This window comes from Pyxicephalus adspersus, chromosome 3, assembly GCF_032062135.1.
Source record: "Pyxicephalus adspersus chromosome 3, UCB_Pads_2.0, whole genome shotgun sequence".
In the NCBI taxonomy this organism is placed as follows: Eukaryota; Metazoa; Chordata; class Amphibia; order Anura; family Pyxicephalidae; genus Pyxicephalus; species Pyxicephalus adspersus.
In genome coordinates this window covers 73,316,621-73,333,402 of record NC_092860.1, presented here as the reverse complement: position 1 = coordinate 73,333,402, position 16,782 = coordinate 73,316,621, and the positions used below count along the sequence as shown (strand labels likewise).

The window sequence follows — 16,782 nt, the reverse complement described above, 5'->3', positions numbered from 1 at the left end:
TAAAATATCATCAGGTCCTTAACCTTAATATATTTATAATTCCTGTCAGAGCAGTGGCACATCCTAAAAAAAGTCCCTTATAAACAAACATCTTTGGATACAGTGGGACTTCAATGACACAAACTATATAAAATCAATCATTTTCTTGTATGTACATATTACAAGTTGTTAGATAGAATACTCAACATTTTTTTTTGTTTTCACAATACAAAGAAGTACCGGCCCAGAATATATTAGACTGACAGGCAGTTTTTTAAGGACAATACCGATTGGGGAAAAAAATGAAACGGATATGGAAACAGATTATATGGATAATGAGGGCAAAAAAAAGGTTTTTACTTGTAAGTACTTTTTCCCCAATAAAGTTTTTTTAATGGAGGTTTGAGGAGACTAGTTGAAAACTATTAGTTCTGGGTGAATTAAAAGAATGACTCAAAATTGGAATATTGTGACTTAGGAGCCAAGTCTTCATACCTTCACAGGTCCGTCAACAGCACAGTGGCTCAGGGGTTAGCACTCTGGCCTTTGCAGCGCTAGGTCCTAGGTTCGAATCCCAGCCAGGACACTATCTGCATGGAGTTTGCAGGTTCTCCCCATGTCTGCGTGGGTTTCCTCTGGGTACTCCGGTTTCCTCCCACATCCCAAAAACATGCAGTTAGGTTCATTGGCTCCCCCTAAATTGACCTAGACTACATTAATGACATATGACTATAGTAGGGACATTAGATTGTGAGCTCCTTTGAGGGACAGTTAATGACACAACTATGGACTCAACTATGTACAGCACTGCAAATATGATGGCGCTATATAAATACTGTATAATAATAATAATCCTCTTCGCACATTAGCAATGCAATGAGATAGATGACTGACAAACAGCTCTTCTCAAGGCATTAAACAAAAATGTTTTGGACAAAAGCAGAGATATTATGGAATGGTTTGAGGAAATATTCCTTCTTGTGCCACCTTAGTAAGTATAAAAATAACACTGGAGAACACATTTTTTGTTAAATCTTGTTTTTTACAAATTTTTGGGTGGTGAATCCAGGAATGACCCGTTTTTTGCTATCACATTCAGTTTTTACGATACAAATTTTACATAGAATGAAAAAATAATGAAATAATACCTTGAATGTACTGTTTATTTAAATTTCTTTTGTTCATACAAAGGATTTATTGTTACTCTGACTTTTTTTTACAGTAAAAAATCTGAAAATTAATTGGGTAAGCGTATTGGGTTATTGGGTTAAGGTAAAATTTAGGCTTATAGTTTTTTCTGAAGTGTTAAGTGTTAGGACAATCCCGTCGGATGTTCCAACAATAGTCAGCCATCATATGTACATCCCATCTACCCTGATACTGTCCTTCCATGACCTTCAAATCTTGGTGGAATCTTTTCACCTTGCTCATCACTGACTGAACCAAGGTTTTCCTGGAAGTTAGAAAGATGGCTATGCAGAAAATGCACCTTGATGCTCATCTTGCAACCAAGCCTTTTGTAATTCTCGAAGAGTTTCTGGACAATTTCCGTGTAATTATTTGCTCGTGTGTTTCCAAGAAAGTCATTGACAATGGCTTTGAATGATAACCAAGCATTCTTTTCGACTTCTGACATTGTCCTGATGAAATGTTCATGTTTGATGAGCTGCCGAATCTGTGGACCATCAAACACACCGGCTTTAATTTTTTTCAAATGCAGGCTAGGAAATTAGGTACTTGAAACAGTTTCCATCAGTTGGCAAAGCTTTAACCAACTGCTTCATCAGACCCAGTTTCATGTGCAGAGGCGGGAATATATTATTCTTTCTATCAGTAAGTGGCTCATGTAGAATGTTTGGATCACCTGGTTTTAGGGCAGATCTTGGAGGCCAATTCCTTTCCACCCAATGCCTGTTACAAGCTCTGCTCTCCCACATGCACAGATAACAGGGATAATTGGTGTATCCGCATTGCTGACCAAGAAGGAAGCATACCATTTTAAGGTCAACACAGATGACCCAATTGTATTGGTGATATTGCAACAAATCAATGATTCTTTTTATGTCTGCATATTCTTCACAAAGAGAAACTGAATGACCAATTGGGACTGACCCAAATATATTGCCATTGTGAAGGAGAACACACTTTAAGCTATCGATGAATAGTGGCCATTTAGTTGAGTTATAGATTAGAATTCTCAATTCCTCCATTAAACCCAGTATGTTATGGCAATACTCAAAGCCACTGACAGTTCTAAAGTACTGCAGAAATGCAATTCTCTGGTTCGAAAGTATGATACCTTAGTTCCTTTTTCAAGTAAGTTTTTCTCACGCAGTCTTGATGCTAGGAGTTCTGAAGCCTTCTTCAATAGTCCCAAATCACGTGCCAAATCACTCAACTCATGCAGATCAAATCCCTTACGAACGGAGTTCTCTTTAATTTCAAACTCTTCATCATTCTTGTCACCTAGTTCATCACCATAATCATGTTCTTCAAGAGAGGGTAGTGTAAAGTAAACCGGCACTGGGATTTCATCTGAATGAGCCACTGGGCGTATAGCCGTGGTAGACTGGACTTACTTTTATTTTTCTTGTTATATCCTGAAGTTTTCACTATACAAAAGTAAGTCACTGAAATGATCTCCTGGCTCTCGCCAAACCATAGGTATACCAAATGGCATCTTATCACGTGTTCCCTTTGTCCACATCCATAAAACCTCGACACACTGTTTGCACACCTTATGAGGGGCCCAAGACTTATCTTGATCACCAAGTTTAACTTTGAAATATGCCAGATAGGCTTGCTCTACATATATGCTGATGTTCGCCCTTTGACTGGGAATGGTGAAACTGCCACAGATATAACAAAATGAATCAGGGTTGTTTAGGCGACGAGAAACAGAGAAGCCAGACATGATCTGAAAGAAAGGAAATACGCGTGTAAGTAGAAAAATAAATTTTGGTTATTCACTACGTAGAGCAGCACACAACCTCTGACCACACGGTTTTGCGTGTAAATGAATGGCCTATACAGTATTCGCATTAATTGAAGTGGTAGAGAAAAAAACCCTGACGTGATAGAAGAAAACTAACCACACTTTCAGAATCAGCATACCTATTTTAGTGTAAATAAGCTTAAAAATTGAAGTCAACAAAACTGCTGCATAAGCAATTTAAAACTGATTATTGTGGACACTGAAAAAATATTTAGTGCTCGCTTGGTCCATTGTATCTTGTAAATATGAAGAGACACAAATCATAGAAGTTAAAGGCCTGTGTCAGGAACTTGTTTGTGGTTCATTAGAACTATTGTAAATCTACTTTAACCAAAAAAAAAGAACAAAATACAAAGTGGGTAAATCTGGAATCAAGTGTAGGTAAATTCTTCTATATAGTATAAGTGGTCTTGTGTTCTACAAGCTGGGACCCTTACACTGAAGTGCACGCCTGGTCTCCGGCTGCTGCTCTCTACATCTCCTCACTGTTGTACCAGGAACATCTAGGATCTACCTTATTAGATCCCTTGACTGCTAACATCCTTCGGAGATATGATATCCCTCTGATCCTGCATACAACTTTAAAATATTTTACTTTACTCTACAAAACCATATAGAACTCACGCAAGTAACCAACGCATGCTGTCATTAATACTCTTGAAGAAGCCACACTTGGCGTAACGCGTCGGGTATATCCAACAACATGCTTTGATGATCAAATACTATGTATGGTTAACAATATATATATGTTGATGAGTTGTATGTCTAGCGCCAATTCTTGGCCTATGGCAAACCCCAGGATAATACTGTGGTTCAAGTCAACCTTTGATTACTATGTATTGTATTGAGCAATCATAGGATTCAAATTACATTTGTTGACCACTAGTTTGTACAGTGGCCCTTCACAAATTGTCAAGTTTTATTATAAACATTGTATGTATGTTTGAATACATTGTTTATGCCAAAAACCCTGCTGAAATCTGTTTCTGCTTTGTTTTGGTCTATTGAATTATGAGGGTAAGGCACTCTATTGTCTTTTTCAATTTAACTGTGACATACCACCACCATAAATATATTCGCATAACCTACAGTACACATTCATGCAATTCTCTTAAGCAGCAGCAAAAAAAGTCACAGTGAAATTTTACCAAAATAAAAAAAAAACTCAATCTAATAAAATCAAACTCATTTACCTGAAATGTAAGTGACCCATCTTTGCTCAATGATTTGTTAGATGAGACCACAAACCTAACTTAGGAAGTATACAGACTGTGGGACACCATGGTTGGCATGTAAATATATAAGACATATATTCAAGCATTTTAGGTTTGAAAAAGTGAGACAGATCAAAAATCCATCTTAGTTTAATGAGCTGGAAAATGTAGACAAAAGTAAGGTTAAAATATACAAAGTTTCACATACTGTTCCAACTCGACTAAAGAAATGACCATCGGCATCTAATTATAAAACCTAAACATTTTGTATTACATCACATTGAAAATATGCCAGCAGAACCATATAAAGATATTTCAAATGAGCAAACAAAACATAATTACAAGACTTCAAAATCATATCGGTGCAGCCTATACAGTCTGTTCCCCTTAATGGAAAGGTATTCTTCTTTAGGGTTTCCACAGTTTTAGAAGTCCATCTTCACTGTAGGTACCAATCAAATTCTGATGAGGGTGATGTGCAATTCCTATGACATCCTTCTCATGGACCTGAAGTAATAAGGACAGACATGCATAACTTGCAATTATAAACAAAATAGAAAATGGCTAGAAATAATTATTGGTCAGCATATATTTTAATTGGGGTTCCAACAGGATAAGGGAATAGTCACATGGTTTTTAAAATGTCTTTGTTTTTCTCTTAAGCCATTGGAGTGATTTTTCTGTACTTTAAAGTGAAGGAAATCTTTCTTTACATTTCTTTACATTGAAACTTGGAATTCTCCCCCACTTTCAGTGCTCATCAGAAAACATATAGCGATTTCCCAAGAGGGGACAGGGTTGGAAAAAAAAATCTCACTGGGATTGTGACCCTCTAATCACTTTTACCAAATTAAGAAAAAAAAATTAGGGTTATAGTTTTACATTGAAAAAACTTTTTTTTAATATTGATTTATTACATTTCAATCTAGTAATTGACTTCAGGTAAAAGCCACTTTTAAAGAAAAGGGTTAGCACATCTATTTTTTTTTCCTTCTGCTGTAACAAACCACTGCAATTTCGATCCCTTTTCTAACCAAAAACTCCTAAATTTATGTTGAACAAGTCTATACTCACGGTCAAGGTTCTCTCCAGCTTGCCAGTTACAGTACTGAAACAATATAGCACAAAATCCTCTCCAACACAGTAGATCCACTCTCCTCTGGGCGATAGTGTACAACACACAAAGTCACCACCTTCTCTCTTACCAGAGCTAAAGCTTCTTACAATCTGATGAAAAATAGACAAAATAGATTAGGTTAGTAATAGGACCTGGGACATATATTTAATATTTACAGTGCAAACCAAGAAAAGCCATGCATGTTAAAATGTGGTCTTATTTCAGTGACCTCACCCACCTACCTATGGGTCTGCCCCTGCAGAGTAATGGTCTTACAAGTAGTCCATATAGACGTTTTCTACTCTATGTATTGGAAATTTTAGTTGGCTTCAACTGGCCAGATTCTAAAAACCTAGCACAAGTGGAATGGTCTGCCTGAAGTACACTGAAACTCCAAAGCTTAATACAAATACTAATACAAAGAAGAGGGTAACTAACATGCTACACTCTATTTTATTAAAACCATTCTGTGATTATGGTCCGTGCTACTAACAGTTGCAATACCAGTAACCGCTATACCAACATGTATGACCAAGGGATCTGCTCATACCACATACTCTTACCTTTTTACACTTAGATGTAAAATTTTTGTTTTACATTTCCCTGATGGATTTCCCATTACGAGACACAATATTTTGAAAGCCAGTAACTTTTTTGGGGGGTTCTATAGTTCCCATGCATTACTTTGTAAGCTTACCAATAACCAGTGTTAGCAATGTATTTGGAAACAGACTACAGCAATGTGTGATAACATTTGTACGTGATACTTACTTGTCCTTGCATATTCATAATCACAACTGTGTTCGAGCGATTGCACACAACAAAGTGCTCTGGATTTTTCGGCAAAAGAATGACACTGTTGACTGTAATGTCTGTTCCTGCAGTGCTTCCAAGGGACTTAAAGGTATTGGCACACTCTGTGGTCTTCATGTTCCACATCTGTTATAAAGAAATATGTAAACAAAAATGTGATGACTGTCAAATAAATTTACATAAATTTATATAAAAATCATTTATGATTTGTTATCATAATAGCCGAAAATTTAAATATTCTGTTGTCTTATCCAATTTTTCATTTACCTGGCAAAATGTAAGGACAAAAAAGGGAACTTTCATAAGTTGTTTGTTATTGCTCCTATAAGTACATTTTTTGGAAACATTGGGATATATAGCAGTATGTAAATACCTTTACTGTGCCGTCAGATGATGCACTAATAATATAGTGACCGTCCTGTGTGAAAGTTGCCTCATTCACAAAGGAGGAATGTCCCCTGAATTCCTTTAGCGTTTTACCAGATTTCAAGCCATGGATTCTATATAAAAAGGATATAGAGAGATCATTATACACTAATAAAGCCACAATGCAAATAAAGTCAAACCAGTAACAAATATAAATTCAGAAAAGAAAACACAATCTATGGTCAAAAAGTCTTACACTGCAAATGACAACACACTTTGCAGTTCCTGTAGGTGGATCACATCTACCCCCATTATTTATTTATTTATTTTTTAACAATGCTTTTTTACCTTACTTTCAACTTAAAGAATTGCTGTGAATGGAGTGCGCTCCTACCTGAAACTACATACCAAAGCTTACCGTTTGGAGGTAAGAACAGTTCAGTGCTCATCTAAAACTACTACCCGCAGCAGCCCTTACAACTGCTGTATGTGTCAGCACGTTAGGTTTGTATTCCCAGGGCAGTTAACATAATGGAATTTAGCAATGTTACAAAGCAAGGATGAGAACCAGGAATTTTAATGTTTGTGCAGTCAATATTTTGGATTAAAACATTGGCCACCAGAAGGTGGAATGCAGATTTGCTTTTAAAAAGTTCCATTAATGGCTGGGTTATGCAAATCTAGATATTCACTTTTAGACTACAATAATTGTGTATGCTTACTTGTAGAGAGGTACATTTTCATAAGAGCTACAGACTGCAACATACCAGGTTAGAGAAAAGCTGTCAGAATATTAGTAATTCCTTCTAGTCCCATTCAGTGCACCTTCTATCTTGTTCCACTGGTACAGGGACAGGAATGAAGGTGAAATATGCACAAAACATGGATATATTTTACAACATTACAGTCAGTAAAATTCTAACTACCATGAAAACGCAGAAGCTCTCTGTATTGCACGTTTAACATAAATTGAATTTTAATTTTTGCCACCTGTTTGCTCAAAAGTGCATGTCTTCATATTAACTACTACCCAATGCAGCAGTGCATCAACCTGGTCTGTGTCCTCTTTATATATTTGTAATATTTTTTCTACTTAATTTGTCATATCAAAAACATTTAACCCCTCCCCCTTACAACATATCCTATTGTCCCGCAAGCTTTCAATCTCAAACCTCTTTCCATCAAGAAAAAAACTCTTTCCAAAAAGAAAAAAACAAACAAACAAATGTGCCAAAACAATAGACAACAGCCAATAACCAACCTGATAGTCTGGTCAAAGGAAGCACTGAGGATCTGACTGCTGTCTTTGGAGAAACTAAGGCATGTGACACCTTTACTGTGTGCACGTTCAAACCTCCTTAAACATTGCCCACTCTGAATCTTCCACACCTGTAGAAAAGGAGATAAGAGTCTGGTCACATGAGGTCATTACACGAAATTATAACATGTTCTCTGAAATGGTAAACAAAAAACATTCCACTGGCCAGCACAGATTCTACACTGTGGTCTGCATTTCACAAATAAGTTGTAAAAAGCAGACAATGTGTATAGTAAACACTAATATGTTCAATAGAGATTGACCCACAATATCTACTCTCAATACATAGTCAGGTGCCACTAGTTTCTACTTTAAACATTACCTTGATTTTTCCATCCTGTGCTCCTGTAGCCAACATTTCAGTATCCCTGCTAAAGCACATGCACAATACAGCATCATCCATCATCATGAAGTTATCCTGCGCCTGGTATTTCAAATCCTGAAAAGACAACATATAATTAGAAATAAGCTGCTCACTGACATTTTATCTCACAGGATTTTCTAACTATTGTTGTTACCACAAAGGCTGTTTACAGGGTATATTTTCAACTAGTTCCACTTATACCTTTAGCTGGTCCTAGGGGTCCAGACACATTCTGTGCTTGTGTAAAACCACAATAATAAAAAATGGTACAGAATACACAGATTTTGTACTTGGCACAGAATACATTTTTCCAGAAGTTTGTTGGCAGAAGTTCTTACCACAAGGAATACCTTAGGTGTGGTTGGTATTTTGTAGGTAACCATGAATTCATTAAACAAGCAACAGGTTTGACAGCTAAAACTTAACAGACACTGGGTCCAATTTTCTAAATGAAATACTAAAGAAAATATTTTTACAGCGTACACTGGGGAAAGAAAATTGTATACTCTGACACCTGTATGTGGTTAATGCATAGATTAATAGGATTTAGTTTAATTTTGTATTTTTTGGTTTTAGTATATTTCAAGGTGTTCTGCAAAACTGAACACACTATGATACAAGAATATACACCTACAAACAAAACAAACAAAAAACAAAAGTATGTGTCTGTAATAGTACTTGCCTTTCTGATCTTTCCTGTTGTAAAGTTCCACACCTCTATAAACCCATCTACAGATCCTGTGACCAAATATTGACCATCAGGTGAAAAGCGAGCACATTCCACATGTGATTTCTGACCAAACTATAAAAGCAAAAAAAGCAGAATTATACAACTAAAATTTAGCCCTACATTTGACAATATATACGGCATCTGTTGACAATATTTGTTTCAAAGGCATGAAAGCAGCAATCTGACCTTACAAATGATTGAAACAACAATCCCTAGAGAGAGTTTTACCTTAATATGCCTACTCAGCTGAGTGGGGAACTTCTCTTCTTCCACATCTTTCACGGCTGCTTTACCTCTAAACAAATCAATAGTCATTCCGGGGGGCAGAAGTCCCTGATGCTGCTGCCATTTTAATGCCTAGAAAAATAATATAAAGCAGTTTGTGGAAAAACTTAAAAAAGCTGTACAATTTTTTACCATAAAAATAATAAGATATTATCCTGATTACAACAGAAAATAAATGAACAGAAAAATATAAAAAGGTATTTAAATAGATTTCTGCAACTATAGCATTCTGCATCCCACACACACAAAAATACAAGAAATGTACATGACAGATTTACAAAAATGTGGGCGGATATTTCTAATTTCTTGAAGAAAAAATTCAGTGAAAAAGTTTAAAATTAATAATTTTTTACCATTATAATTAGTTACCTGTCCCAAGAGTGCCATAAGACGTGATGGAGGTACTACGCTCACTTCTCCAGCCAGGGCCTGAGCTATTGCTGCTCTTCTTTTTTCTTTGCTGCTGCCATCAGGGTAAGCCTGTGGGAAACACAAAATATATTTACTTAGTTGTCCTTCAGGCAGTAAGTAGTTACATAAGAGGGTATATATGCATTTTTTACATGAATCACACTAAGCAAAGGGAGCAATTTTGCATGACAAAGAACTCCCATCCACATTTTTCATGTTAGTGGTGTAAGATATTTTGGTAAATTCATTTTTACCTGACAGATAAACTTAACACTCAGAGTTTAAGCAAGTCAGAAATCAGAAAATGAAGGAAACTAATATCTTTAAAAATAAGATAACATATGTCAGCTTATTAAAATTTCTGAAAGCAGAAACCTGGTTATAATGGGGGTTTCTGAATATAAGTCTTTTACACCGTCCCGATAATAACCACACATAAATGTAAACTAGTTTGGATCAAACATACCTCACGTGGGTCAAAATATGATCTAGCCAAGAGGTTTTCCAAGTGAATGTATCTTTCAGGCTGAGTCTGTTTTAACATGATCATGGGGTCAGTTTGTCTCAGAAGAGATCTGGCAGCTCCCAATTCACGAAGTTCAATCAATTCCAATACAACCTGAAAATTGTAACATACAAATCAATCAAATACATCAATAGGATGTTTAAGGAAAAAAATACATAAACTTAACAACAACAATACAACATACTGGGCAACATGAAGTTACTTGTTTATTCAATAAGGGTTACCAAATGCATCTGTGTGACCCACAGAGGGCTTGTATAGAAAGAGCTAGATTGCCAAAATCAGAATAAGAGAGGCATTTAAATGGCTATAATGTAGCAGAGCTAATCCTCTGAATATCTCTGTATAGGAAAAATTAGAGGCAGTGATGTTACATCCCAGGTTTACCAAAAGCAATTAATGTTTTAGGTAATCCTGACTTTAAGAGGTACCTAAAGCAACATTATCTAAGTGACTACTATTTTTTGACGTTAAATCAAATTGTACCGGCCAAATGAGCCAAGTGTAGATACCTTCTGGTACCAGCATATAAAGTCTTATTTTTTGCAAACTATCTTACTAATCCTAAAATTGAGAGTGCTATTATCTGACCTTTCATTGCCGTTTTTGATTTAGTCTTCTTTTCGATCTGCCTCTGACCCACACAGTTGACAATTAAACATTGTAGTCAATAAGAAGAGCAAGAGAGATCTGGGGGATCAGCAGTGTACTTTGGAGGTAAATTTAAGGATGCCTAATCACTTTAATTACAAATAAAAATATGGTATATATAAATACATAACACTTCATAAGATAAGACTCTTTTACAATTGTACAAAGTGTATGTTTTAAAACACTTGTTTTTATGTATAGTCTCTGATTTTATATGTACATGGCATAGGTAAAGCCATATTTATTTGTTTGACTCCTACTTCATAGTGCTATACAATATTTCTAATTTACTGTTCTTTATCATAATACAAGTTTGAGCTAGCTGACACAGTAAAGCCCCATACAGACATCAGATTAGACACTGGAAACGATCTTTCATGTTTGTTTTCAATTACAGATATACACATGAGTGCTGTCTTCTTAACTGGGAATAGGGAGGACAAGCAAGCAGCACCCCACCGTGCTCTCCTTTATAGGAAAGCACAGCATTGTCGTTCCTGATTGCCGTTTGTCAATCTGCCAGAATGATGATGTTGGGGGTTATGAATACAACACAAGTTGTATTCATCTGAAGTGTTTGCATAGTTTAAGAACAAAACATTTCCTGCATTGTTGATATCTAATCCTGAAAAAGTGAAACTCTTCCCAAACACAATAGATGAACACTGAACAACAAACTACTATTCATGCAGATTGTAAAATCAGATTGTTGGATGACTAATTCGCTAGCTTCACTGATCTGGTAACTTCTCGCTCAGCTTCCTGGATAGATGTCAAACTTACCAGTAACTATTTCTCAAAAAAAATATCCATGACAAACTTACCTGTTCATAGAGATCAATAAGTGTCTTGTCTGGCAGCTTAAGGGACTGTATAGCTTGCAGAACAGTATCCCAATGCCCACTATTTATGTCTGCCACAAAACTCTCAATACTGTCCACGGTGTTCAAAGACACCGTTGTTTCCTCTTGCAATGTGGCCAAAGTACGATGCAAACTATTTTCCTTTAGGTATTGCATGATGAGACGAATGACGCTGAGAAGACAAAGAAAGTATGCTGGTTAAATATGATAAATCCTTCATACATTATAGCCTAAAGCAGCGGTCACCAACCAGTAGTCTGTCCCCTATATGGACACAACCTGCCCCCACTCCCATCGCAAGGCTCAGACCTGTTTGCTAAACATCCTGGGGGGACAACTTTTACTGCATCCACAGCCCTGTGCTACTGTCCCCCCGAATTTAGCAAGCAGGCTCAGACCTGTGATGGGAGAGTGGTGGGTTCTGGCATCATGATGTCACTCTATGTTTCTTCCCCTTTGAGTGACACCCATCTCCCTGCACATGCGCACCCCAGCTTCCATCTATTTAGTGGCCAGTGAGGCCAGAAAGGTTGGCAAGCACTATATAAAATACCAAGTATAAAAGGAGCAGCCAAAATCTGCCTTTGTTTTTTTATTAGGTGCAGATTATTAGATCCTTTGTTAGTTTTTATTGAACCCTTGACCCTGGTGGAGGATCTCCAACACTAACTCCATCCAAAAACTCCTTTCTAGGTACAAAAATGTCCCTGGGACAGGAAGTGGCATAATATTTACACCATTACAAGAATGCCACATGGCAGCCTGGCAACACAGCCATCACCAACTCAGGGCCACAACCTTGTCTGAGCATAAATCACAGAGCACCGGGGATAAAACAAGATTTATTGGGATTATTACCATTGCAAGCCATTATAAATACACAGACCCCGCACCCATTACACCCGGACTTTATTTTTTACATTCTCCTTGATTTAGATTTTCCTTTTCAGTGGATTTCACCTCATTACAGAGAAAGGAAGAAATTTCATTATCAGACAAACACAGAAGCAGCATGTGTGTGTCCCCTCCATAGGAGGAGTACAGAGCTGACTGCAGGCCCAGCCGTGGAGCGCCCCCTCCCTCCACCAATCACACGACGTGTCCGGAGCATGGCGCACACCGCCCTATATACTCACTCGGAGGACTCGATTTCTATAGACATCTCTGCAGCTTTTCCTCTCTACACAGCAACAAACCGAACCGGACAACCACGGACGCTTGGTCACATGAACTGCGCCGTCTGCTAGTTTACACGTCACTTCCGCCTTCTAGCCACGTTGAAGGCGTTCGCTGTGGGCTTTAGAGGGCGCTAAAGAGGAATAGACGTGAAAGTGAGGGGAGGGGCTGCACGCCTGTGGATTTGTGTCAAATACAAATAAAGATTACACAAATATAGAATATAAATATAGATTATAACTATAGGAGAACTTCTCTCGGGTACCTAAACACAACATTTCTACTTTACATAGAAATGACCCATTCTAACGACAACCATTCTATATACAGTAATATGTTGTTGTTTTTTTAAGTGTAACACCAATTAAAAAAAATAAAAAGTTTCAGCACCGCTCCTTTAAGAATTGATCGCCACATACCTACGTCACGCATTCCGAGAGGCATTGGGGTTTTCTTCTTCACATGCCCGAGATCAGTAATGCATTCATTATATTTCCCAGCCTTCAAAATAATTAGTGTGCACCTTAAAAATGAACTCAATTAAGTCAAAACATGCAGTTAAAGTGAAATTAAAGTTTTAAAATTTCCATGATCAGGCAGGTCATTGTTTTAGGGTGATGTCCCTTCTGTAATATTCCTTGCTACCTGCCTCCAGTTATCTGGAAAATTTTTGGCCAGGGTATCCGGCAATCCCAACTAATTATGTTATCCTGGCAAGACCTATCAAGGTGGCCGAAGATCGTTGACAGGAAGAAGATGGCGGCACCCTGTGAGGAAACAGGGACAGATTAGTATTTACAGTGCACGGGGTCTTCACTCCCCAGCCAGTTGAGGTTCTCCTTCAATGTCCAGGCTCCTGGCATCCTCACATACAAAGCAGGATTGCTGGTTCTGTATTGTATGGTATGATATCTAAAGCTGGTCAGGCAGTAACAAGAGGCACCTGTAGGGTACCTGGCTAAAATATAAGATATCAGGTAACAATATAAAAACAGGAAATACTAAATTGAGATGCAATAATATTTTCCAAAACCTAAAAATATTCCAAAGCCTGCAATTTTCCAGCATACTTACCCGACCTGTGAGGGAACCGCTGCACTGGGTAGCACTACATTGATTGGAAAACATTTTATTTCTATCTGTCCCTGTTGTAGATTTCCCATGCAGCTTGTTAGCAGGGCACACCTCAAAGCACTTGATAGCAGTAAAAACCTGTCAGATCTAATCCATCAAAAGCTGAAAAAAGCTTGGGGCTTTACATTTTCACCTTTCATTGGTGTGCAGTGGCTACTTCCCCAAACATTACTACTGGAATGTCAGTTCTATAGTACAAAGAATGTTCAATCACTTGGCACCCACTGCCACCCTACACAGTGTCTCCAGTCCTTGGAGTGTCCTGTAGAACCTTTGAAATACACTGACAAGAACTTATTCTGGGGGCCTGGACATCTTCAATGACACGTTTTTGTATGTACCAGTGCATGCAAATACTATCAGCTGTGATAAACTAAGCTACTGAATCCTCTGCAAGATTTGATCCTGATTTGCCATAAATAAAGTATTTTATAAAAATCTATTTATGAGTTTCAATTACAATTACCAATATTAATAAGCTATAATTTGGAAGAACGACTACAACCAAAGAAAACATTTATATTGTCTACTGGAAAAGTGGCCCTGCCATTCCATGTGGTTTGCTGAATCTATGAATGTGTATAGCTGTGTATGCATGAACACCGAGAAGGAGTCAAGAATTATCTTATCTAAGAATTATCTATATATAAAAAAAACCTAAAAAGGTTGAAAAAAATCCACCAAGTACTAGATTATGACAATATTTTGTACAATGCAAATGCTTTTTCCCAGTCTTTCCTGACATCTGTTCCCTTTTCATGCCATACTTGTGTTCAGGACTTTGTCAGGCCTTTGTATTTCATAAATGCAACACAAATGTTGGAAAATAACAGTCTTCAGGAAACATGTATGGAAACAGGAAATGAAACATATTACATTATTTTACAATACACCCCCAATTTTAGTAAGAAGTGGGTGCCTATACTTCTTTACCTTTAAAGCCTACAAAGCTGCAGAGGCCCCACTTTTTCCAGGCACGCTGCAGGATGAAGAATGAAAGTCTCTGCAGCCACCATTAAAGAACCCCAAGCCTTGCACTCCCAGCTGAACCTCCTTCCCCGAACACCAACCATTCAACATAAAGCTAGGCTTGCTTACAGGGATAAACGGCAGATCTGGTCAACGAGAACATGGATTTCTGGAAAAGTTATTTTTTTATAGTTTAAACAAGGATTTCCCAACATTTTTGCCATGAGTAACCCCCCATATAAATTCTTCATGAACCCTTGACAAAAATTTAAATATCAATCGTCAGTGCATCAGTGTGAAGGATGCCACCCTTATAGATAGCCAAAAAGATCATTGAAGTCAGTGGTAACTGAGAGGCACAAACTGCCCATTGCTCAAGAAAACCTTGAAAGAAAATATCCTAATTGGTCTATAACGCTCTTTAAATATTGCAAACCATTTAAATGAGAAAACCCTTCATTCTTTCACTTACCAAGTTCTCCAAGGTTAACCTGGCGAGCAAAGTGTAGTGTGTCTGTTCAGCACTAGGTGGCAACATTGTGCTCAGAAAGAGCTTGATACTTGTAGCCCTATTTATTAAAGCTCTCCAAGGCTGGAGAAGAATCACTTTCATTAGTGAAGCTGGGTGATCCAGCAAACCTGGGATGGATCTGGTTCAGGATTAGAAACATTTGCTAAGCAATAGCAAATGGCTTATAAGAAATCCATTCCAGGTTTGCTGGATCACCCAGGATTAGTTCCTCTTTAACAATCAGTACTTTGGTAAAAAAAAAAAAAAGCATAGATTTGAATAGATTTCAAGTTGTATATAAGCTCCTCCAATTTCAGATTAGTACTCAGAATTTAACTTCATTGACAAATAATAGTAGGCCACTGGATCATGACAGCTATCTTTGCCCATTAGTCAGATTAAAATAAAGACCTCATTAAAATAAAATTTAATAAACACAATTTCTCCACTGATACAAGTGAATTCTCTATTTCTAAGAACTGGAAAAAAATGAAAACCAAAGATTTTGATTACTTTGGTTAAATTCTTCAAATTTTTCCACTCCACCAAAACATATATCAATCCTAAAATACACACAAGCTGTAATATAGCTTGCCGTCACTAATTGAGGGATGTACGAAAAATAATGCGCTTGTTTCCTTATGCTTATATTCTATGAGATAATCCAGCAAACATGGAAAGGATTTCCTAAAAAACATGTCCTATTGGTTAGCAAATATTTTCAATTCTGGGCCAGATCCATTCCAGGTTTGTGTGATCACCCCAGGTTCACCCATGATAGTCTTTCTTCTTCAAGTCTTGGAAGGAATAATAAATCTGTTCCATTGTGTTTTGTTTAGTATACAACAAATATTTTTGTTTTTTGAATATGGTAACAGCACATTGCTTCTGGGGGGCTGTGTCCTGTATCATCTTGGTGTTAAAATAAAGGTATGTTACACTGTTTAGCATTGAGCAGGGAGTAGATCACTAGGTTCCAAATTTTTTGGCTCTGTAACATATAGATTACCAGAGATGATTCCCACACAGAGAACACTCAACACTCTAACAACTGTTAGGAAATTGTCACAGTAAAGGAGTTTTTGTGCAAAAATTGTTTCTGTATAACCTTACTGTACAACCCCTGTTAAATCAGTCTTACCTTTGACAAAGCCAGAGCACGTTTAAAATAGTTCTTGTCTGAACTTTCATTCCCTTTTTTACTCTAGATGATTTGCTGGGTGATTTGCTTTTAAGTAGCACCTTCCTTTAATACATTTATCAGTATAGCACTGTATTTCTTTTAAATTTAGTTGAGCCAAAAGACAGTATTGGTAAATGCATCTTTCCACTGGTGATAAGCACTTACTAAATTACACAG

At 37.1% G+C, this 16,782-nt stretch overlaps 1 protein-coding gene across 1 annotated transcript; it reads right to left on the bottom strand.

Annotated features, from left to right (window-relative positions):
* Window positions 1-4,294: 4,294 nt before the first annotated feature.
* Window positions 4,295-12,915, bottom strand: SMU1 (SMU1 DNA replication regulator and spliceosomal factor). Its single transcript, XM_072405222.1, has 12 exons — window positions 12,769-12,915; window positions 11,594-11,804; window positions 10,059-10,211; window positions 9,551-9,661; window positions 9,125-9,253; window positions 8,849-8,968; window positions 8,125-8,241; window positions 7,746-7,873; window positions 6,492-6,618; window positions 6,077-6,244; window positions 5,263-5,415; window positions 4,295-4,695 (listed from the first exon to the last, which is right to left on the bottom strand). Exons 1-12 carry the CDS (start codon window positions 12,792-12,794, stop codon window positions 4,597-4,599), a joined length of 1,542 nt encoding a protein of 513 aa, XP_072261323.1. The 5' UTR covers window positions 12,795-12,915; the 3' UTR covers window positions 4,295-4,596.
* Between the last annotated feature and the right edge of the window lie 3,867 nt (window positions 12,916-16,782).